The 25812-nt window shown below is 39.0% G+C and overlaps 1 protein-coding gene across 5 annotated transcripts in view; it reads right to left on the bottom strand.

The window, feature by feature from the left end:
- Nucleotides 1-25812, bottom strand: part of LOC115222637 (tudor domain-containing protein 1) — a 53800-nt gene that overhangs the window by 14480 nt on the left and 13508 nt on the right. For 2 of the 5 annotated variants that reach the window (XM_029792954.2, XM_029792963.2), the window contains 14 exons: nt 23013-23078; nt 18229-18254; nt 17387-17451; nt 14400-14630; nt 12586-12639; nt 11302-11401; nt 10713-10800; nt 8933-9286; nt 8516-8614; nt 8161-8388; nt 7376-7532; nt 7121-7229; nt 5619-5819; nt 87-1519 (listed from right to left, as the gene is read on the bottom strand). In XM_029792954.2, coding sequence (XP_029648814.1) covers nt 87-1519; nt 5619-5819; nt 7121-7229; nt 7376-7532; nt 8161-8388; nt 8516-8614; nt 8933-9286; nt 10713-10800; nt 11302-11401; nt 12586-12639; nt 14400-14630; nt 17387-17451; nt 18229-18254; nt 23013-23078 — 3211 coding nt within the window. The remainder of the gene's footprint in view (nt 1-86; nt 1520-5618; nt 5820-7120; nt 7230-7375; nt 7533-8160; nt 8389-8515; nt 8615-8932; nt 9287-10712; nt 10801-11301; nt 11402-12585; nt 12640-14399; nt 14631-17386; nt 17452-18228; nt 18255-23012; nt 23079-25812) is intronic. The other 3 variants (XM_036512286.1, XM_036512277.1, XM_036512294.1) reach the window with 3 other exon arrangements.

Here is a 25812-nt window from a genome sequence, read left to right as displayed (position 1 = left end):
GTTACAAGATATTAACCATGCAAGATAATCTGCATACAGAAACATACAAAGAAAGGAATATAAATAAATGAGAAAATTTCACTGACCCACTTCATCAAGTATTTGACAGTAGAAGCAGTCTGTGTCCACAACCCATTTACACAGCAGTTCATATTGTGTGTTGACCTTCAGCTGTAGACATCCCATGCTTTTGGCAAAATACTTTACTCTGTTTGCTCGTAACATATCTTCTTGACAAACTTCCTGTTTTGAAGTTTTGGTGCTTAGAGATAGCATAATGGATTCCTTTGTTTGTCTATCGTCAGGCAACGTTTTCTCAGAAGAAAACTGGTTCTCAAAATCATGTTCAGCAGAGTCCCTATGATGTCGACGGCAAGAGGGAGGATAGGTCATTTGTGCAGGAGACGATGCATCCACTGGTTGCCCTTCAATGCTTTGAGGAGACTGAGAACGAGATCTGAACGGGGATATTGAAAGAGAGCTAGCAGATTTTACAGAGTTTGACTTTGATGTAGCAGTGCTATTTAAAGACTGACTTCTGGGGAAATAGTCATTCGGAGCATTCTTCTCCAAGCTTTCTTCAAAGCAATCATTAACACAGCTGCCATCACTAGTATAAACAACAACTTCATAGACATTTTTGGAGCAGCCTTCTATCTTATATTTGCACACATTGTTGCAGATGAGCTGACTGAATTTCTCGTTGTCTTTAATACCACACACGCCAGGAAGATAGCAGTGTAAGGCTTGTTTAGGATAAGGAGTGAAATGCACAGGAAACGGCTGCAGTTGTAGTTTATCAACATACTCAGAGTTACCATAATCAACAAAAAAGACTTTATATCTGCCATCTGCAGTGGTGCTGATTATCTGACCACGATACCACTGGTTGTCCTGTGAAAACTTGGCTGCAACCATTTCATTGAGACAAGGAGTATAACCCTTATGGTCATCTTTCTTTTCCAAGTAAGTATTGAATTCTTCAAGGAAACTTATCTGTTTCTCGCTGACAACAATTATATAAAATGAATCATTAAGGATTTCGACAGCCAAACCATCCAAGACCTCACCAATACTGACTTCACAACCTTTCAATTCTGAAGCCATGACTTTCAATGGGGAAGTCAACAAATCCATGACAGAAGCCTCTCCATTACAATCATACAAATTCCACTGACATTTCTTTCCACATCCCATGTATAGACCTAAAATACATTCTTTGGAAAAATCTTCACTTTTAGTTAAGGATTTTAAAATTTGATTGAATTTCTGACGCATCTTAAAAGAGTCATCATTTCTTCCAAAAAAATTTACACTTTCAAGTTTTGATGGAATACAAAGACAAGGATAATCCAAACAGAAAGGCATGGCAGAACGACAATGTTCCAAGTGTAGCATCTTTTCTGCACCAAAATCTATCAGAGAAACCAGTAAAGAATCATTATTGATGTCCAATACTTCAGCTCGGGCCCATTCTTGTGTTTCTAATTTTATCAAAACTAGCTGACCTTTGAAGGGGCTGCAAGAAAAAGTAAAAAAAAAAAAAATTATTGTAATCCATATAGAAAATATCACAAACTGTATAAAACTTGTGTACATATATCAGATAAACCATATGAAAAAACTAAACTGTGTCATCATTTAACGTGAATTTTCTGTTTTGGATAGTTTGACAGGACCTGGCAAGGCTGGGACCACACCGGGCTCCATTCTATTTTGGTATGGTTTCTACAGCCAGATGCCCTTCCTAATGCTTTACAGAATGGGCTAAGGGCTTTGTGCCAGATTAAAGATATAGAGGGACATAGATAGGTGTCTTGCTGTTGAGCTGATACCCCAGATAGAAAATGGTAGAGATCGAACTGTGATGACATTCCTACAAGGAAATGTGGGGGAAGGGAAGAATATGGGTGAAATGACAGAGATTTGGGGGTGGGATAGAAGGGAAAGTTTCACAAAAGGAGAGATGTAGAAAGGTGACTGTAAAGGTGACTGTAGAAAGGTAAAGGTGAGAAATATAGGAGTGACTCGGGGGGGGGGGATTGGGTTGGCAATTAAGTTCCCGTGGTTTTTAAAAATTTTGGAATCTATTTTTTCAAGAATTCTATTTTTGAATCATTTTGGAATCTATTTTGTCTTTTCTTTTCTAGTTAATTTTAGTTTATTTTCAGATCATTAAGATGGAATGTCAAGTTAAGAAAAATGAGCATTTTCCACACCTTCTTTTTGCTTTTAATCAAAGTTCTAAGGCCACAAAGGCTGCTCGCAACATTTGTGCTGTGTATGGAGAGGGTGCCATAGCTGAAAGAACTGCTCATGATTGGTATGCCAAGTTCAAAAATGAAAATTTTGACCTTGAAGACGCACCTCGCTCTGGCCGTCCAGTTGAGTTTGATGAAGAGCGATTAAACCAACTTTTGCATGAAAATTCTCATCAAACAACAAGGGAACTGGCAGAGAAAATGGAATGCTCCCACACTGCTACAGAGAAGCAACTTCACTCGATGGGAAAGGTTCAGAAGTATGGAGCTTGGGTTCTGCATGCTTTAAGTGGCAACAAAAATCAATGAGCCACAATCTCCGCTGGTTTGCTTGCTTGTCACCACTCAACTCACGGACACAACCAAGGATTTCTTTACCGAATCATTACTGGCAATGAAAAGTGGTGCCTGTACATCAATATGAAGCAGCGTAAGGAATGGTTTAGCCCCAGTAAACAAGCAACACTGCAAATGAAACAAGATCTTCATTCGCGTAAAACATGCATATGGTGGGACTGGAAAAAAATTATCCAATACAAATTGCTTGAGCGGAACCAAACAGTCAATGCAGAACTCTATGTTCAACAGATGGAACAACTCAACACGGCTATTCAAGAGAAAAGACCTAATTGGCAGCATGGAGTTCTGCTGTATGACAACGCCCACCCTCATATTGCCAATATGTCCAAGGAAGCCATTCAAATGCTGCCACACCCGCTGTACTCTCCTGATTTGGTACCAACGAATTTCCACCTCTTTTGATCTCTTTCAAATGCTATGTGCGGAGTTTCGTTCAATACTGATGCACAATTGAGAGCTTTGTTGGATCAATTTTTCGAGTCAAAAACGGATGATTTCTACCAACGATGTATTGAAAATCTTGTTGAACGTTAGGAAGAAGTTGTAAGCAACAAGGGTGAATACATTATTGATTAATTTGTCATTTTTTATTAAACCTTTTAAAAAATTTTAATTTAAAAAGAAAGTGGGAACTTAGTTGCCAACCCAATATATATATGTGAGGGCATTGAGAGTGATAGCTGATAAGAGATGTTGAGGATGGAATATAGCAGAGAGATGGAGAGAGGGAGAGCAATGGCTGAAGGAACAGAAAGGACTGGCAGAAATAGTAGGCAGGGAAGATAACAAGAAATGGAAATAGTTGGGGGAGGGGGTATCCAAAGAGAGGAGATATATGTGCCACAGATAGAGAAGTGATGAATGTTAGGTGGTGAGATGTGGGGGAAATTCTTGACATAAGAAAGAAGATGGAGATGAAGCAGAGCTCCACATATACAATCATTAGTAAGGTGATTTTAGGATATCAATTATGGATGGGTCTTCATGACCACATGAAGCTGCCAGTCATCTCAAAAAACCATCATCTTTAGACTGACTTTCAATACTTTGTCCCAAGTCTTCCAGGGTCTTCTACCACAAATTCCATCCCACCTTAAATGATTGACACTTTTTTATGCAACTGTCCTTGTCCATATGCATCACATGGCCAAACTAACACAGTGTTCTCTCTTGTGCACTACATCTAATCCCTCTCATGCCCAACTTTTCCCTAACACATAAGCACTGTCATACATGCAAACTGACATTGCACATTCAACACAGCATATTAGCTCCATCTCTTTTCTAATCTTCACATGTCCTCTGCATTTAAGGCCCAGATCTCATTACTATGTAGCAATACTGTTCATACACATGCGTCATACAATCTTCCTTACACTCAAAGCGAGAAAGAGAAACCATCCTGTACATATTCTAACAATTACACTCTTGGAGCATCTTCCTCCACTGCTAATTAGATTACCTAGTTAACAGAAATTATCTACTAACTCTAGAGAGCTTCCAGTGTGACCTCAGACTCTATGGCTACTAAGCACCTACAGACCTTTGGAAGCATGCACCTTTGGAAGTATGCTGTGCGTGAGAAAACCCGGCAAGACCAGTGAGAACAGTCAAAATCAAAATCAAACCAAATCAATTCATATATCAGAAAGCAGAACCAAATTGAGGTCGATCAACATCAGGGCCCCCGTGCAGGTGACACGTAAAAGCACCATCCGTTCGTGGCCGTTTGCCAGCCCTGTCTGGCCCCCGTGTCGGTGGCACATAAAAGCACCATCCGTTCGTGTTCGTTGCCAGCCTCGCCTGGCCCCCGTGTCGGTGACACGTAAAAGCACCATCCGTTCGTGGCCGTTTGCCAGCTCTGTCTGGCCCCCGTGTCGGTGACACATAAAAGCACCATCCGTTCGTGTCCGTTGCCAGCCTCGCCTGGCCCCCGTGCCGGTGACACGTAAAAGCACCATCCATTCGTGGCCGTTTGCCAGCTCTGTCTGGCACCTGTGCGGGTGGCACGTAAAAAGCACCCACTACACTCACTGAGTGGTTGGCGTTAGGAAGGGCATCCAGCCGTAGAAACACTGCCAGATCTGACTGGGCCTGATGAAGCCTTCCAGCTTCACAGACCCCAGTTGAACCGTCCAACCCATGCTAGCATGGAAAACAGACGCTAAAAGACAATGATGATGATGATGATACAAACACTACTTTCTATGTTTTAGCCTTCCTATTATTCCACTGCATCTTTTGTGTGTCCTTAGCTTGCACTGAAAACACCTGCCTACATATCAATCAGGGCCACTTACCCGAAAAGGATAGTGATCCTGTCTGTTTTATTGCTTACTAGAACCTTGGTCTTTAACAAGTTAACTTTAAGACCTTTCAATTCTAGCTTTGGATGCTGGTGATTTTATATCAAGTATACTAAGTACTGAGCAAGACCATAGCGCTGAAGATAGCAGATTTCTCTCGTCTTTCTTTCTTATTTAGTCTTTGCTAAGTTTACCTTGGGGAAACTCAAGTCTAAGTTTAGCTTTCATGCCTGGAATTTCCTAATTCGCTTCCTCTCCTTCTCCACAACCATGTAAATCTCACTCTCCCCATCCATTACACCTGTTTCTCCACCCCCCACCCCATGCACACGTCATTTCTCTCTCCTGTAGCCTTTCTTACCCAAAGAGGATCTTAGGATGCATGGCAACATTACTAGAGCTGGAGCCATAAAAACCAATTAACCAGTGCACAGTTTATAAAGTGATTGGCATTAGGAAGGGCATCTGTCCATAGAACCCATGCCAAAGCAGACCTCAGAATACACTGCAGTTGTTGGATCTATCAGATCCTGTGAAATCACCCAACCCACGCCCACAAGGAACAATGGACATTAAACGATAAGGATGACGTATACCCACCCACCTACACACATATCCATTGTCACCTGACACATTTTTTCAACTGTCATACCTGCCTATGCTCACACTAATTTAAAAAAACCAAACTTACATTTCTGAAGCAGGATGGCACGACTCAGCATAGTTGCTCAACATTTTGGTGAACTGACAAAAAGCTCTGGATGGCTCATCAGCAAACTGGACGAGAAAGTCCTCAGGAGATTTCACATCAATAACTCGTAGCTTGTGCTTGCTGCCATATTTCAGGTTCTCAGAAACAAGAGGCACATCACAGGCCATAACAGGAGACGACCTGAAGTTTGGAAAAAAAGAAAAAGAAAAGAATATTTTCCAGATTTATAATACAAGAAAACAAAACACCTTTCTTTCAAAAGACATTTCCTTCCAATGTTAGTGAGCAGTTCAATTACCCATTCTTTTCTTTTGAATTGCTGAATTCATACATTTAGAATTTTGTCGGAAAAGTTTCCCTACCATTGGATGCTCATCTGACCACCGAAACAAGAACTGAATCTATGAGTGATGCTAACCAAAATCATTAGCAAAAATATTATTTAGCTCTTTCACATTCAAGCCAGTCAGATCCGACCAAACTATTTAACCTGTTTCATGTTGAAACCAGCCAGATCCAACCTCTCACCTCAACTCTACAATGGCATTCTAAGACTAAACAATCACATTAGTGAAATCTCTAAACTGTAAGATAATGCAGGATTAATTCAAGACAAAAAACTTCAGAGATTTACAATCTGTCCATATCTTTAAGCAACAGGTAACTTATTCCAACATATATGCATGATACAAGATTGGATTTAATCTTAAACCTTTTATTTTTAAACTTATGGTAGCAATCCTCTTCACTGAGAATTGTACATTAGGATTAATTTGGGAGTAAGATTCCCAGTTCATGTCCAGTCCGGAAAAAGAAATCAGAAAGAAGTAGATATACCTTAATATACATAAATGTTAATAGTGCAGAAAAACAATAATTTTAGTAACTTCTCTGAGACACTTAGTCTTTAAGGTCCAACAAACTAACAGTTGCTCCCAAAAATTGTCAAAAAGAAAAAAAATAAAATAAAATAAAATGATTGTTTCCAGGAAGCAAAAGTGCTTTTCATTTAGGAATAGCAATGCCAATTGCCTTATTCTGCAAGAGGAGCTCTCAAACAGCAAGTTTGAATCACAACCCTTGATTGTCCTCAAATAGAACACAAACAGGAATACAAGAGGTGTAACAGCAATGTAACGGTGGGATTAAGTGATAGGATTAAGTCAACAATCCAAGAATTGATATGCTTCATCTAATGTTTCCCCTCAACCAAATACAATCAGATCATCAAAATCCCAAAGTTAGAATTCAAAACAGTGTGAATGAATAAGCATTAGATTTGAGAGAGTAATCCGAATGTGTTAAGTGTTAAGCTGGAAGGAGTCGGGACAGGTTTGTTGTGATGGAGATTTATGGCCATGTTCCACTTGACATTTGTGGGTGAGGATGGAGAGAGAGAGAGAGAGAGAAGAGAGGAGAGAGAGACAAAGCAGTGTAAACTGGTCAAGATGACTTTGAAAGAGTTAAAGAGGAAAACTTACTTCACAATCTGGGGAGTATTCACACTACTTGTTTTAGTAGTTTCGCTAGGTAATGCTGTGGTATTCAAATCCAAACTGCTGACAATTTTTTTATTGATTTTGTTTCCGTCTGATGAAAGTAAAAAAGAAAAAAGTAAATAGAAATGAATAGTAGTGGACAAATTGGTGATTCACAAGTTTTAGTGACTGAAACAAATTTTAGAGAATTATAAGAGAGAGACTGGGACTGCAGGGGTTAAATTTCATACAACTTACCAGCATCATATATAAATACTTCTGGAGGAGTTGAATCCTTGACTACTTTCAGCTGATATTGAGAATCTTGGAGTATATGCTTTCCAATGAAAGCAGCAAGTTTTGTAGAATTCTTAGAAGTCGCTTCAAGAGGAAGACTCAGCACACAACACACTGCCTACAAATAGATTTACATTGAGCAATAATTTTGAGGTCCTGTCACTTGCATCTCAACTACATTCAGTGGTCCTTCTCCCACAAGTCAAATGCCTATACAACATAAAATGTAAGCCCTTGTATAACCCTTTTGTTACCATATTTATTTTAAGAGGCTCTGTGTTTCTTTCCATTCATTTTAAATATAACAAAGAATTAAGTAAAATAACTTAGTTATCATTAAGCTAGTGTTAAGAACATAAACTGTGACTAAGGTTTGGTGGAAGATTTTAATTCAAAACTTATGAAAACAAGACATTTGTACTCAAAGCCAGAGGCTGATTCAGCCAGGTTGGTATTGAAATGGATAGTAGTCTATTATTACGTGTAGAGAGAAAACATTTTTTTAGGGCCTAATAATGCAGCAGTTCTCTTAAATTCATTCCCCGCTATCAAACCCTGGGGACTATAAGTTTAGTTCTACATTGCCAACAAAGAGCAATGCAAGCGACTCACACAACTCACAGTTACTTATCCTCCTATCAGCTAATTTCACCAAGGTATAGTTTTAGCATCAGTTTTACAGCACCTTTTATCACCATAGTAACTAAAATATAATGCCCTCCCATAAAAACAGAATCTAAATTTACCTGTTGTGGAACTTGTTTCAGTTCAGGAGGAAGTACTCTCAACTTGTCAATTGTAGTTATTTCACAATTACCAAAATCTACGTATTTCACTTTCACTCTGTTAGACTTCAAGATTTCCAGAAGCATTGCTCGATACCAAACACCATCTTCACTAAACACACAGGCATACAACTGGCCGACTCTCAATGACTTCTTGTTCCATAATGGAGAATCCTCATCTTTACATGACTGAAACAGGATACAAAACAAAAACCAAATTAAATTATGTTTATTGAATTGTTAAATTCATTTATGATAATGAAGACGGATATTAAATGAGGATGAAGAAGAGGTAAAGATTTCATAATGTACTCACCTCGTATAATTTACAGAGAATTTCCTTTTGTATATTTTGGTTCTTTTCTGTACTTAACTGAACGAATATGTTCAACTCATTGATATAAGTCACCAATACCTTTAAAGGAAAAAAACAAAATAGCTTATAAAAGACACAAACATATTTATACCACAAGCAACCACTTATTGTTGCAAAAAAATAAAAAAATAAATCATTCATGCCGACACAAACTTGAAGCCATTTAAAAATACAATTAAATTTAGTTGATAAAATGATAGAATTTTAGATTTCATTTGTGAAATGAGAAAAAGCAGCCATGAAATGAGAAGGCTGTCTTTCAAATCTATTTTTTTCACATTCTCTCTTGCCTTAGATGATAATGAAATTTATGAAAGGTTAATTTGAAAAATAAATAGATGAAAAGAAGCAACCAACCTGACAAGTGCCACGACATGGTAATTCAACAGTTTCTAATTCATTGCTTTCTCCATTAGAAACAGTGGAACCAATGTAGGATTCTTCAAAATCATCATTCCCAGCCACTGTGTGTTCATGTTTGCTATTACTACGAGCAGGTTTAGTATGAGACAGGACACTCCCTAACCATTTATCAGCAGCTTCATGATCAGAAAAGGCATTTTCTACATCTGATTCCCTTTTTGAAAATGACTTTCTTGGGGATTTACTTGGTTTTGGCTTTACAGCATCAGATTTGGGGGTAAAACCACTAACTTTTTGACTTGGCAATGAAGAATTATGCCTTGTTTGATGGTTGTTCTGGCGGGATTGCTGAAATAGAAGAAAATTAACTCTATTAAGTACACAATAACGCAGTTCTCTAAGCAGCAACAGGATACAATCTAAAATAATTGACAAAAGACTTAATGCTGTCCAATGACAATGCATTAGTCTATTAAAAGGTGTCAGAAAGGGCAGCATCCAGCCATAGAAACCATCCAAATCAGACTGGAGCCTCACACAGCTCTCCAGTTTGCTAGCTCTGGTCAAACTGTCCAACCTTTGCCAGCATGGACAACAAACATTAAACGATGTTGTAATACATGAATATACTCATCAAAACAGACAAAAAATAAAAAATTATAGGTTGTTTTTTTTTTAATACAAACTGAAGAGTCTTAACTATTCCCAAATTATGAAATTCCACTTTCTCTACATCAACTGTAGCAGCAGTTCAACTAGCCACTAGTACTAGCAACATAACAAAACAAAACACCATGAAACTAAAGCTATATGAAATAGCTGCAATGCTAGTTAGTTCTCTGAACTGAAATTGTACCACCTTGCAAAGATCTCACCATCATAAAGAATCCTCAAATTTATCAGAACTTATGCATAAGAGAATATCCACTATCCTAATTTTACGACATAGTCCTGCATCATCATTTAGTGTGTTTTCCATGCTGACATGGGTTGGACGTTTTGACAGGAGCTGGCAAGTCAGTCAGCACATAGTGGTCAAATACTATTCTAAACTGTTAGGCCAATCTAGGAACTGACCAGGTGCACTGTTTCCACCCTCTCAACAACAATCACTAAGGACATCTAGGGAACAAACTTAAAAATGACAACTTTGCACAAAAATATTTCACATCTTTAAAGAGGCCAAGTTGTTTGTCCTCATACTACAGTATCTTCTACCCACCCATCATCATCATTTAACGTCCGCTTTCCATGCTGGCATGGGTTGGACGATTTGACTGAAATCTGGCGAACCAGACTCCAATCTGATCTGGCAGAGTTTCTACAACTGGATGCCCTTCCTAACGCCAACCACTCCAAGAGTGTAGTGGGTGCTTTTACGTGCCACCGGCACGAGGGCCAGTTTGGTGGTCCTGGCACCCAAACACACTGAAATAGCAATGTTACACTCCAGCCACTGTACCTGGATGGATATCATAGTTCAAAGGAAGAGTGACTGTCATGCTCTGACCAAGTTTATCTTTATACTTACTTTATACTGTGGCCATCACTAGAATCTATAGATCTACAGAAATGAGGATAGAGTCTAGATCCAGGATTCAACACTAAATCTCATACAATAAACTAATGCCTAGTAAATCCCAGAACAGAAGTAGGTGTGCAACACCTAAATGTTCAAACAACTGCCTGAAGTTTCTTCAACCAAATTCATCTACAAAAACAACAATAATCTTCAGTGATTAAGCAAGATAAGGCTTTTTTCAAATGTACTCACATTGTCTTTAAACTTTGACTTGTTTCCAGATGTATTTAAATTTAAATCAACATCAAACCGGTCAGCAAGTTCCTGGAGAGACATATTACTAAGAAAAGAGAAATATTTTTTTTATATAAATAAAATTCATTGTTCTTGCATAAACTGTAATTTTTTTCTGGATATACCAGTACACAGACAAAATATGAAGTTATTGTAATTTTATTAAAATACAGAATTATTTCCTATTGATATTAGAGGAAGAGTATTCAGCCATAAAAACCCAGCTGAAATAAACTCCAAAGTGTGGTGCAGGCTCCTGTCAAACTGTCCAACCCATGCCAGCATAGAAGGCAGATGTTAAACAATGATAATGACTCATATGTACAAGAGAAGTTTCTACTCATCCTCCTGTTCCAACTTTTTGTGAACCTTTCAGCCACATTCAGTGATGACCACAAGAATTTTACTAAAGCATCTGTGACAAACAACAGACCTATCAAGCTGGTCGCCTGATATTCTATGAACTCCACAAAATCTTAGATCTGGAGTCTAAATTTTCTATCATGAGAGTTAGAAATCTGATCACAAATCAAAAGAAATATCATACCTAAAACTAAAACATCTCTTTTCATGACCATTCGTCCAGTCCTTCGTTTGACAGCGAATACTACAATATGGTACTTTGCAGTTGGAACATCTTTTGGTAGCTGAAAAACAAGTCATTTAAACTTTTTGTTAAAAATACCAAGTCAGACTTATAGTAGAAACAATAAAACAAATAAGAAGCTGTGACATTCAAGCCTTTCCTTCAATGCAAGTGAATGGTGTTATAATGTTGGTCTTGGCAGATCCCTTAAACATTTATCTTCAATGACAAGTGGCTCCCACCCTGTGCAGTTTGCACACCCAACACAACCCTATCACATGAAAGTTATTTACAAGTTACACAAATAGCCCATAAACCTATGGAGTTCTTTGAGAATCTGCTGTAAAGCAGTAAAATTTTATAGCAGGTTTGTATCCAATATTCATGGGATTAAAGGCCTTTATTTCAACTAGTGACCCATTGTGGGCCACAGACCTTCTCATAAAAGTTGTGGTTGTTAAGAAATAATCTCACATTTCTAGTTGCTTTCTTTACACTAATATCAGAGTTATTTTGACAAGAAGAAATAAATTATAGATGAAATTCAATTAGACATTTTCAATCAGTTGTCTCCATACTGAGATACAGACCATTCCAATTGTATTTGCTCTCAGTCATTGGTAACTCAGTTGAAATATTTACAAGTTCTTTGTTGTTAGACAGATATTGAATCTTTACAGAAACCTGCTGTAAGGTGTGCATGTTATATCATCAAGGAAAGTAATCAACATGCTTGGCACATGCAAACACAAAAACACTAATGGCATGCAGACATGTCTACACACAGTTAATTATTGTCAGTGTGCAAGTACATGTGCCAAAATTATTCATGTGTGCATGTCCTGGTAGCTTCATTGGAATCTCTCACTCTCTATTGCACATACACTTTTACCACCTCTTTCAGAACATGACAGATTTCTTTCAAACCACAAGAATCCATCATATGCAGTTCAATATAATAAATGCTATTATGGCCCTCGCTTCTCACCTGGCACACAGCCATCACCTTTGCTTCCACTCCCTCTCCTGGATAAAAGGTCTTTGTCTTGCAACCTATTTGGTAACCCTATTGATGTGACTAAAAGACACTCAGTATACTTCGTAAGTGGCTGGCATTAGGAAGGGCATCCAGTCATAGAAACCATGCCAAAGAAAACACTTGGAGCCTGGTGCAGCTCTCCAGCTCCTGTCAAACCCATGCCAGCAGGGAAAACAGACATTAAATGATATCAAATTTAATCTCACCTTCACTCCCACAATTTACACACTTGTTCTTCAACTGCAATATTCCAAAACCATCTACAATTATAAAAGAAAGAATACATTGATCAGCAAAAGCCAAAGAACAACCCAAAGACATTTGACATCTATTAGCTGAGATTAGTTGAAAGAAGAGTTGCGGAATTTTTCATATTCAGGAGTAATGAGTAGATGTAATGAAGAGTAAAGTCAGAACTGAGGGTGTAGGGCAACCAATCACAGGAGTTCACTGAAATTTAGTACAGTTGTTTTGTTTTGATCCTAGACATGAGTCTATCTGACTGACAAACTGGTTCCACTCCCTAAATAGAAGCAACAACACCCAGCTATAAATGTCAACTGATATAAAACTGTTTCAACAAAACTCATACCAATTTTACTAAGGAAGAAAAGTGAATGTAAAAATCAGAAATTTGCAAACTGTCCTTCAGCATGCAGCTGAGTTAATGGGAGAGAATATTGTTTGTCCCAGTCACTGCTAGTGAAGGCAAGTGGCATAATGGTCAGGTGTGTTCAGCTCAGAATCATAAGGCCACACATTGTGTCCTTGAGCAGATGACGATGCTCCAGCCCACCCACTAGGCAAAAATGAGTAGTGCTTGTATTTCAAAGGGCCAATCTTATCGCAGTCTGTATCATGCTGAATCTCCCTGAGAACTATGTTATGGGTACACGTGTGTGTGTGTGTAGAGCGTTCAAATCACTTGCACATTCATTGCAACCAGGGTGCCAGTTAGAGTCACTCCTGCTCTAACAAGCCAATCAGCAAAAGCTCTCCAACCATGAACACCCATTAAACCCTTTATATTTACTGTATCTAGGTCTACATTCTCTATTGTGTTCTTTTTCCATAAGACAGTGGAATATAATTTGAGGTAGATTTTGATGCTATTTCTTGAAGATACTACCCGTTTAGCTGAACACCATTTAACCAGTTTCAAAATGGTAACTCAGTGAAGAAGTGTGTATCTGCCTAAAACAATTATATTTTTTCTCTTTCTATGGTCCAATAATACCATGTTGGTTGTATTATTCAGTGATGGTAGGCCTGCAAATATCTCAACACCTGCTTCTCTCCACATCTATCAATGTCACAATATCAACACTTCAACTATTCTAGTTTTCTTAAACACATACACACAATCAGTTGCGCACTTACACATTCACAGTGGTAGTGATGGACTCGTTAGGAGTCATTCATAAAAAGAGACCTAAAAATGTTTCAGTTTAGCGAGTACCACATCATAAATGGTAAAATCCAAGCAGTCTCGGGCTGGTTCGATATTGTGTAGTTATTTCCAGTAAATGTTTGAGACCGACAACACTGATGCAAATTCCACATAACAAATGTCAATAAGACAATTAGACATGGCTGTGTGGTAAGAAGCGCTTTTCCCAACCACAAGGTTCTGAGTTCAGTCCCACCGCATGGCATCTTGGACAAGTGTCTTCTACTATAGCATTGGACCAACCAAAGTCCTGTGAGTAGATTTGGTAGATGGAAACTGAAAGAAGCCCATCATGTTTGTGCTTTGTATCTATCCCCCACAACCACCACTTGACAAGAATTGATGCATTTACATGTGTAACTTAGCAGTTCGACACAAGAGACTTATAGAATAAGTACCAAGCTTTAAGAAATGACTAAGCTAAATCTAAGATGCTGCCCCATCATGGCTACAGTCTAATGACAAACAAGATAAGACCAATCACCCAATAATTGTTTAAGACCTTACTCTTGAGCTATGATTCAACAAATATTAGGCAAAAAATTCTAATTAAATGCAAAATAGAATTACCTGAACCTTGAGAATTATTCAAAGACTTGGCAGGAGATTTGGAAAAATTTTTCTTTGGTGGAGATTTGAATTTTGTAGATTCTTCGTCTGAATCCTTATATTTCCACATATCATTAGAAACTTCCAAATTTCCATAGTTTCTGACATTCTTTTCCCGTTGCTGAGAGTAAGTCTTTTGTATTTTTTTTGATGAATTATTTTTTGAAAAACATTGCTTTTCATGAGAAGAATCTGGAAAAAAAATGTTGATTTATTGATGGATAGATGACAGATGAGTGATACACTCATCTTGGAGTTCACTTAAATGTGCTTTTTGCATAAAATTTCCCCATGGTACTCTCAGACCACTTTTCAAGACAGGTAGGTAGAGCCAACTCATTGCAATTCAATGAAATTCTAACAAAAAAACTGACTAATCTACTATCTTCCCTATACAAATGTGTAGAAATGGATGTGGAACTGAGTAAATCAAGTGTTGGTCTTGCCAGAAATAATTACTGCATAAAGAATTGATTAAGGTCAATAGATGGAAATAATGGCTTCAGGTTTTTGTTCTTCATCTGAGGGAAGAGGAACGTGGCACTGGTTTGCTGGAAAATAAATAAAACTGAAGCTAAATAATAAAGGCATAAAGCCTGAAATTTTTGGAGGGGAGTGGTTAGCTGATTATATCAACCCCCATTTATTTAATTGACCCCGAAAGGATGAAAGACAAAGTTGATATCTCAGCAGAATTTGAACTCAAAACATAAAGACGGACAAAATGCCACTAAGCATTTCGCCTGGCATGCTAATGATTCTGCCTTATTAATTAAGGGTTTCTAAATGAGGCAATGTCCACCACATGGCCTTCACACTTTCCTATCTCAAACTTGCCAACAGAGGCTCCGCCAACTTTGCCAAGTCCAGTTTTCCTCCTCTTCCAAATAATGATGGCTTTGTAAGCAGTAATCCTCGCAGAGACAACCTCTCTTTTTGGTGCTTACTTTGCATCAACCATTATACCCTTACTCAGTCCCCTTCAAACCTATACCATTCTACCCCTTCCTGTATGCTACCCATACACCAAGCGTGCAAATGCTGCTAGATGATTCAAACAAACATCACCAGCCCGGACAGTGTCCCTTCTGTTGTCCATCAGAATTGACTTCTGCATCTACCAAACTCTTTAATCTCTCACTCTCTACAGAAATACACCCTGACATTCCACAGAAACCTAACCCCACTGAGCCAGGCAATTATTGTTCTACTGCTTTCACCTCAAACCCCTCTCAGGTGATAGAAACAGTCATTAACAATGATCATCTCCAGTGCCTTAAATCCGTCCCCTCCATCAGTGACCACCACTACTTACCATTTCCAAATAACTTGATCCACTAAAGGTCTACTCTGAAATGTCATCCGCCAACAGGCCCTCACTTTAATAAGTTCAGTGAAAGCAATGTTGTTGTCATAGACATCAGCAAAGCCTTCTTCACCTGTGTCCAGAAGAACAGCTACAAAAACACCCTACACCTACAGGCTCCATTTATCTCTTGAATCAGAAGCTTCCTCTTAGGTTGCACCATCACACCATGTGTCCACTGAGCTCTGTCTTCCTTTCATTCAGCTCCAAAGTTACCCAGGATTGAGCTTTGTCCTCCATCCACTTCTTTCTATGTATTGCTGACCTACCTGCTGCCAATGCATATGTTTATGTTGACAGAAGGATTCTTTGTTCCTCCCTAACCTTCTATAACCATACTCCACAACACAGGGTCCAAACTACACACACTAGACCTGCTTCAATTCTATAAATGAATACCTTCAGAGCGTTGTTTCTTTAAAAAACCAAAAACTCTCGACGATTACTCGGGTCAAGAAAACACCACTGCATCTACACCACCACCGCCACTCCATCCTAAACAAAAATGACACCTACTCAGAGCCTCCACACTCACTGCAAGTGTTGGACTCTACTATCACCGAGGAATTTGATGGGAGCCGTCTCAGGCAAGGTGTCAAAAGGCTTAAAAACACATGCTGTATTCTCTCTGTGGTATCCTTTTACCTTGATTATCATGCCAGAACTGATGTCTTATGAATACCAAATCTTTCACCAAAACCTGAACAACACATTTAAAATACCAATTACTGATATTCAAGTCCACTCACCTTTAGACAGAAATAAACCCAGATCAGACATGCATGTACACATACTCACATGCATGCACCAAGATAGTATAAAGAAAGAGTGAATCGTGGTAAGATTTCAATCAGTCAAAAGTAAATAATGAGGTATTTAAAGTAAACCAATTTTTGCTAATCCACACACACTTTTCATTTACTCTCACCCTTCTCTTCTTTTGTAAGCAACCATACATCTACATACACAAGCATGAGATTAATAATTCTCAGACTCAAGCCAGGCTTTGAAGAGGTTGAGAATAGCTATGGAAGGACTTTGAGAAACAGACAACCAACTGATTGTTTAACCAACACATTAAACAAATGATTGATTAGTTAGCTGGTTAGATATTTAACTGACTGGCTAACAGTGCATGTGTTTATTACTATTGGCATAATGACCCTCCCAAGACAAGATTTATTTGAACAGAAAGAATCTTCCTTGTAACTTATTCTTTGTGATCTGGTACAAGACAGCTTGCAATGAGGTGGAACACAGCCAATAAAACTGACACCAGTATATTACTGCTAGACATCACCTCACTAATTCAATGATGGTGAATAAGTATAGGGTGTAAATAATTTGTCTCTCCCTCTCCTCCATACATCAAGTGGCAAGTTGTGGTCTGATGCCTGAATACTTCCAGCTGAATCTCTCTCACATACACACACACACACTGGCTCAAAGAACTGAGATCACATAACAGAAAGTGTTCAGTCTATAACAGTGTGATCTTGTTGTCTTGTGCCAAAGTATAACCCAATATCACAACCACAAACAAATATTTGCAGTTATAGAATAATGAAACAATTATACATACATGCTGAGGATATTGAATGCTGTGCATATTTATCATTGGATTTTTCACTCCTGGAATAACGAGGCCTGGAATAACAAAATCAAAAAGAAAAATCAAATTAAATTAACCAGAAATATTAGAGAACAATTATAACAGATAACCTTCCTTTTGAACAAGATCAAATGTTCCATCACAATAAATCCATTTTTCCAGACAGTTGCTAATTCTAGCAAAGTATTCAGAAAGGAAAACAAAACTTTTAACCAAAATAAACTCAGATTTTCATATAGAAAACAAAAATATTAAAACTGTTGCAATAACCAGAATTACTGAAGCCACCCCACCGTTTCCATCAATTGAGATGGCTCACATTTTTGCTAGGCAATATCTCATAAGAATTTTAGAAATTTTCAAAAGAATGGGCAGCCTTCAACTTTTTCTATCCAATATCTATATGCTATTATTTATAACTTTGTGATGTGCTTCAAGACCCAATGTTCCAAAAAAGAATTCTCTTACTGATATTGCAATAGAAAGAGGTAAAAACTAACAACTTTTTACTTTCCATGAAGTGACTCCATAGTCAATGTTCTGAATGGATGAAAGAGAAAATCACAAAAGAATTTCAAGATTCTTACAATGAAAGTATGCCAATCTAATAAATTTCAGTTTTATACTCTTAATTGTTAACCCAGAATATGCAAAAACAATAAATACAAAAGAACATTTCGTCCCAAAATTCACTTTGTAAACATGGCACTTTCCAGTAATTAACAAGTTAAAGGTAACAAAAATTTTTAAAAAAGTAAATTCAGAGACATCACGGCTGATATCCTCTCAGATAAATAAAATCTCCTCCTTACCTTGTTTCTGAATCTGAGTAGTTGTCCTGGAAAGAAAGAAATTGAAATTGTTAGAAGCTCATGAGAAATGCTGATTTTGAAGCCCATTGAAACAATAAATACTCACATGCATGATGTTATGCAAACCAATAATCTAGAAATTCTCCCCAAACTGGATCTGACACATCACTTCTTACAAACAAACCACAAGTTTTGCAACTTTTACAACCCATGTCCACTGTCCAAGATACAAACACTTAAATTCACTCCAAAAGAAGATGGTAGCAATCAACTCGTTTCAGTTACTCAGCTTCAAAGTCTATCTCACATCTGGCCCCTCTATCACTCTCTCAACTTGTCAAACCACCAATGGAAGAGGAGGTATAAGTCTTTGACTAGATATCCTCCTCCATTCAAAGTCATCACTCTCAATGACTCTCCCATTCATCCTGTAACGATGGTGCTGCTGAGAAGCCAAATCTTTTACTATTACTCATTCTTCATTTCATCTTATTCCCATCCTAGCACACAGTCACCATTGCTCTCCCATCTCAAAACCATGCCTCTCTACCAAACCCTGTCTGATGCACTTATTGCACCATCCTACTACTGCCTCATTAAAAATGCCCAACACGGCACACCATCCTCATTCCCCGATCCTATGGGCTGATTGAAGCTCCAGTAGATTTATTCCAGTTATCCCTGGCAGCAGACAAGCCTCACTCCTAATTCATCAGAAACAGCTACTCAGGTGGCTGAAGCTACTCATTAGACGTATCCTCAACAAAACCTAAATGTTCCAAGCCCCATAATGTTATCCACTCAGAGCTGTGCAAGTAAAAACAAGGCCATCAATACCTGGAAAATCTTCCCCACTTCTGTGAGGGTTAGGGTTACCAAGCAGTGCAACTCCTGCTGGAACATAATGTAACCTGCAAAAAATGCCTTTATCTATCACATGGCCCACCAAATCAACATGATCACAAGCCCTGGCAATGTGCCTCAGAACCTGTTCCTATCCTCACTAAAATGTTCAGTCTTTCACTTTCCAGGAACATCCTGGCATTTTGAAGTACATTACAATGTTTCTCATTATTAAAAAAACAAAACAAAACAAACAGTTAACTTCTCTGACCCAACCAACTCTCTTTCTACTGTATTCACCTCAAATATCCAAAGGCAATGGGGACAAGACAGCCACAATGTCATTCTGCAAAAGCTCCAACTCCTCTCTTCCCAGGGAGCACCAATGCAGCTTCTGCAAAACCAAAACATTAAGTGCAAGTTCATGCCTGGCAAGAACTGGGGAAATTTGTTTGGTTTTTCTGACCTTTACACTCTTTAATTTGAGCCCCTTGCACAGTGTATCAGAGAAACTGTTAGAAGTAGTCGTCAACTTCATGGTGCCAAGGAATCAAGTGCTACCATCCTAGACATGGTGATAGGCAGGGACCACCTATTCCTGGTATACAGTCATTGCTATGGTTTGTTTCAGCTGCCTTTTGCACACCCTGTACAAACACACAAACAGCCTTCTATACTATTTCTATCTTTCAAATTTTACTCATAAGACACTGGCCAACCCAAGGCTACAGCAGAAGACATTTGCCCAAAGTCCCACACAATGGAATCAGATACCAAAATCAGTTGTAATTAAATGACACAGCTATGCCACTGATGAAGTACCATCTTATCCAACAGGAAAATGTATCCAAGGCACAGCCAAGTATACCTAACTAAAAACAGCACTGTGGCTGCTATAATTCACCAGCATAGGCAGTGGAAACACAGCTGAATTGTCAGATAGTTTTCTGGCTTGCAGTGTGGAGTTGAATTCTTATGCAAAAAAAGAAGAACCCCAGCTTTTGAAAGATCTCCTCTGATTGCCTAACAAATTGAAGCACCAAGAATGCTTCCAGTTCATATGAAGAATTTTAATAGTTGGAGGTCACTTCACATCCCTAATCTCAGAACTATGAAAGAATCAGAAGCAGCTTGTCTGCCAAGTTGACTAAAGCTACACTGGAATGTGCAACTTGCAAAGAAGAAACAGAGAAACGATGGTAATAAACTTGGAATTCAATAACCCTTTTGATACCAACCCACCTGAAGCCAGCCATAGCGACCTATTCATATTTAAGTTAGAATTTCAGCACAAATCTCATTAGTATATTCGTGAAAACACGTAAACAACCAAGTCACACTGAGTCAGACATTATTTTACATGTGAGTGCTGTGAATTTTAGAAAATTTTTTTTTCCCCATTACAATTTTTTGAAGTGTTTCACTATGAATGAAAACTGGATACCAGTTTCATATTGTCAAGCAAACATAAAACCCACGTATGTGGTTATTTACTTTTTTTTCCAAAGTGAAGCAATTCTAATAGTTCAGAAAGTGGGAAGTGGGGGGGGGATACCTGATTATAGTAAGAATTTAAAAACTCTTTTCGTTAGTTATTTTTAGGGAGATATTAGACAGTCGCAGTCATCATCATCATCATCATCATTTAACGTCCGCTTTCCATGCTAGCATGGGTTGGACGGTTCAACTGGGGTCTGGGGAGCCCGAAAGCTGCACCAGTCCAGTCAGATCTGGCAGTGTTTCTACAGCTGGATGCCCTTCCTAACGCCAACCACTCCGAGAGTGTAGTGGGTGATTTTATGTGCCACCGACACAGGTGCCAGACGAGGCTGGCAAACGGCCATGCTCGGATGGTGTTTTTTATGTGCCACCGACACAGGTGCCAGACGAGGCTGGCAGACGGCCACGCTCGGATGGTGTTTTTTATGTGCCACCGACACAGGTGCCAGACGAGGCTGGCAGACGGCCACGCTCGGATGGTGTTTTTATGTGCCACCGACACAGGTGCCAGACGAGGCTGGCAGACGGCCATGCTCGGATGGTGTTTTTATGTGCCACCGACACAGGTGCCAGATGAGGCTGGCAAACGGCCACGATCGGATGGTGCTTGTTACGTGCCCACAGCACAGAGGCCAGTCGATGCGGTACTGGCCACGGCCACGTTCGGATGGTTTTCTTATGTGCCACGGGCACTGGTACCACAAAGATACAAATTCCATTGATGTTCATCTATTTTGATTTGTTTTGATTTTCACTTGCCTCAACAGGTCTTCACAAGTGTCACAAGAAGGAAGGTATGCACAGGTGGACTGACTACGTCCCAGGTAGGGGCCATGGGTTATGGCCTGACTAGTCTTGCCGGGTCTTCGGATGGTGTTTTTATGTGCCACCGACACAGGTGCTAGATGAGGCTGGCGAACAGCCACGATCGGATGGTGTTTGTCATGTGCCCACCGCACTGACTACGGCACTGATGGATTTTCTTGTGTGCCACAAGCACTGGTACCACAAGATACAAATTCCATTGATGTTCATCTATTTTGTCTATTTTGATTTGATTTGATTTTCACTTGCCTCAACCGGTCTTCACAAGTGTCACAAGAAGGAAGGTATGCACAGGTGGACTGACTAGTCTTGCCGGTCTTCGGAAGGTGTTTTTATGTGCCACCGACACAGGTGCCAGATGAGGCTGGCGAACGGCCATGATCGGATGGTGTTTGTTACGTGCCCACAGCACGGAGGCCGGTCGATGCGGAACTGGCTACGGCCACGTTCGGATGGTTCTCTTGTGTGCCACCGGCACTGGTACCACAAAGTGTGTGCCACCGGCACTGGTACCACAAAGATACAGATTCCATTGATGTTCATCTATTTTGATTTGTTTTGATTTGATTTTGATTTTGATTTTCACTTGCCTCAACAGGCCTTCACAAGTATCACAAGGAGGAAGGTATGCACAGGTGGACTGACTACGTCCCAGGTAGGGGCCATGGTTTATGGCCTGACTAGTCTTGCCGGGTCTTCGGAAGGTGTTTTTATGTGCCACCGACACAGGTGCTAGATGAGGCTGGCGAACGGCCACGACCGGATGGTGTTTGTTATGAGCCCACAGCACGATGGCCAGTGATGCGGTACTGACTACGGCCATGTTCGGATGGATTCTTGTGTGCCACCGGCACTGGTACCACAAGCGGTACTGACTACTTTTTATGTGCCACCGACACAGGTGCTAGATGAGGCTGGCGAACGGCCACGACCGGATGGTGTTTGTTATGTGCCCACAGCACGATGGCGAGTGATGCGGTACTGACTACGGCCACGTTCGGATGGATTCTTGTGTGCCACCGGCACCACAAGCGGTACTGACTACGGCCACGTTCGGATGGATTCTTGTGTGCCACCGGCACTGGTACCACAAGGATACAAATTCCATTGATGTTCATCTATTTTGATTTGTTTTGATTTGATTTGATTTTCACTTGCCTCAGCAGGTCTTCACAAGTGTCACAAGAAGGAAGGTATGTACAGGTGGACTGACTACGTCCCAGGTAGGGCCCACGGGTTATGACCTGACTAGTCTTTTTGCAAGAAAACAAAACCATTAGATTACTGGGGGGGGGGGTTACTTTTCCCCCCGGAATCGATTACTGCAGAAATAAATTGTTATGCAGAACATAAACAAAGAGGAAGAAAACAATATTTTGAGGCTTCCCCACATGCTTGGAAGGAAGAAATCTGAAAACCTTTAGGAATATTGTGTGTGAATATATATAAGTTTGCAATCACATTAATATATTGATAAATAAAAGAGTTGTTTTATTAAGCCAGTCTAAATTCACGATTATTTTAGAATTTAATTGAAACACGAGGAGTGTATTTTGTAAGACACAAGACATTTCCTTGTATAGTTTCTAACAAATATAAATGATAAACCCTCTTACCTCAGAATCACTTTCATTAGAAGAGTCAATCCTAGAGTGAACGTTTTTGAAGAATGCAGATTCTTGCTGAAAATAAGATAAAATTTATGAAAATGGTATATTAAAAAGATAGTAAAAACAGTAAACAAAACATGGGGAATTTTTGCAATGTGTTGGTTGAGTAATGGAAGAATGAGGGTTGGCAACAAGAAAGACATCCAGCCATCCACAAAAATGCTTCATTGAATTCACTTAACTCATCCAGGTGGGCATTTAATGATCATGCATGCATGATGAGCTTCTTTCTTCAAAATGAATGAAGTCATAAGCATAAGAAGAATAAATAAGATTCAGATCTACATATCTTAGTAAATACTTAGAAACATTTAAACCAAGATGTTTACAAGATAGGGGTTCAAATCTAATCATCACCGTTAAACATCCGTTTTCCATGCTGGCATGGGTTGGATGGTTTGACAGAAGCTTGTAAGCCAGAGTGCTGAACCAGGTTTTGTCTGTTTTTGGCATAGTTTCCATAACTGGATACCCTTCCTAATGCCAACCACTTTCGAGTGTACTGGGTGCTTCATATGTGATCCCAACACCAACAGGGTTGCCAAGTAGCTGCAAGACAAAAAACTCTCAGCTGAGAGAGGGAGTGGAATCAAGGGAAGTGGCAGTGTGTTAGGTGAGAGGTTAGAGGATAAAAGAAGAACAAAGATAGTTGTGTTCCTTTCCCAAATCTCAAGGATTCAAAAAGTAACTCTTCCCTACTCAACATTGCCCTTGCTCCACTATTACCAACCAGCTCAAAACCACTTCATTAGTCATATTTAAATAAAAATATTGATATAAATCATGCTACTAATCTAGTGATAATAGGAATTATGTTGACATAGTTTTTAAATTAAGGTGTGGGACTATTTATCCATATTCCTTTTCTCATATTGCTGTAACCTTCCATCATTTTGTAAAATGGATACCAATGTTTCTAGATTTTATAGTAGAAACTCAAAGGAAGTGAAAACAACTTGGACGGCAATAACAATAATGGGGAGGAATATATTCTGAAAACAAGCAAGTAAAACTTGAAAATCTGTCTGTGGCAATATACATGAAGCAAACCCACAGAATAAGCATATGGTAGATTGGAAATCGTGTCAGGAAGACAGCAAATTCACTTCTGTACATAAAGCAAAAATCTCAGCATGAAAATTATCATGCTTGTACAATAACCAGGATTTTCTAATTAGTATTTTATTTTGGTCAAACTTTCAAGCATGACTGCAAATAGAAAAGGGTTGCTTTTTTTGGTATATATAATAAAAAATCAAATGTTTGTGAAATGACATCTCACTGCATCTAGAGGGGAAAAAAATGACAAGAGCTACAGCAAAGTTGCCAACATCAGGAATAGTAAACATCCAGTAAGATGAACAAATAAAAAAACTCCCCAATACAGTTTGCAGGATTGTATTTTGCAAGGGGGTGGGCTGTCTTTATAACTTTCTATGAAAGAAAGAAACCTTAGATAATTTTTGTGTTGCAAGAGCAATTGGGAGGCAAAAACCTAAAGCCAACCATATATGGGAAGGTTATGAACAAGCATCTCCATCACACTAACCTTGTCATTCATTTCTAATACTTCACGAGGTTGCCAAGCCATGTAACCAAGGAAAAGTAAACTTAAAACGATGACGATTCATTGACTGATACATCGAGAGATTTAGAAAATCTTATCAACCCACAACTTATTTCAATGAACTCCATTTATCAAAATGCTAAGTTATAGGACATAAAAGAACCATAAACCCCAATTTCTAGATTAGTATAACCAAAAACCATTATCATTATATGACCATTTTACTTCCTTGTATGGTTTTGAAAGTTTTGCAATCAACCTTCACCTCTGTGTACCAGAAGCTATTAAACTACTTCTATACACTCTTCTCAGCATTGCAAGGAATTTATTTTACCAGTGCTGACTGCCAACTACTCTTGTGCATCAAGAATTGAAATTTTTATTCACTATCAACTAGACTTCAATTCCATTACACCTTTCATGCATTATACCACATGGAATTTGGTTTTCTTTTTCTTGCAGACCGCTTTTCTTTCCCACACATGATTCAAAGTTTTATTTCCACAGACGCTGCTAAGAGAGTTAAGATCAGTAAATAGGAGTTTCACAGAAAATGACTCAAACTTCTGTTATTTGGAGAATTATAATTCCAGTTATTTGCTTTTCTGAACAATATATTTAGAGCCATGTGATGAAATGGAGTTTAAATACCAAAACTAAAGTTTAATGCATTTAATCATGAACCTCTCAAGCAAAAAAAAGAGTAATGATAGTCCCCATAATGCACAAAGAATGAAAAATTTATTTAGCATCTTGGCCCCATTATATAAATGAAAACTTGGCTCCTGTGCTGGTGGCACACAAAATGCACCATTCGAGCGTGATCACTGTCAGTGCTGACTGACTGGCCCCCGCAACAGTGGCACTTAAAAAGCATCATTCGAGAGTGGCCGATGCCAGTTGCCGCCTAACTGGCCCTCGTGCCAATGGCAAGTAAAAAGTACCCACTGCACTCTCAGAGTGATTGATGTTAGGAAGGGTATCCAGCGGCAGAAACCTTGCTAGATCAGATTGGAGCAGCCTCCTGGCTTGTCAGTCCTCAGTCAAACCATCCAACCCATGCCAGCATGGAAAGCGGATATTAAACGATGATAATAGTGAAAGTGAAATATACTGAGTAAATTTCTTTTTCCATCCTCCCCCTTTTACTTCAATAACAAGACTTCCAATAAACAACAC

The sequence above is a fragment of the Octopus sinensis genome, linkage group LG2, assembly GCF_006345805.1.
Source record: "Octopus sinensis linkage group LG2, ASM634580v1, whole genome shotgun sequence".
Taxonomy (NCBI): Eukaryota; Metazoa; Mollusca; class Cephalopoda; order Octopoda; family Octopodidae; genus Octopus; species Octopus sinensis.
The sequence above is the reverse complement of the archived record's forward strand: the minus strand, read 5'-3'. Positions and strand labels throughout refer to the sequence as shown.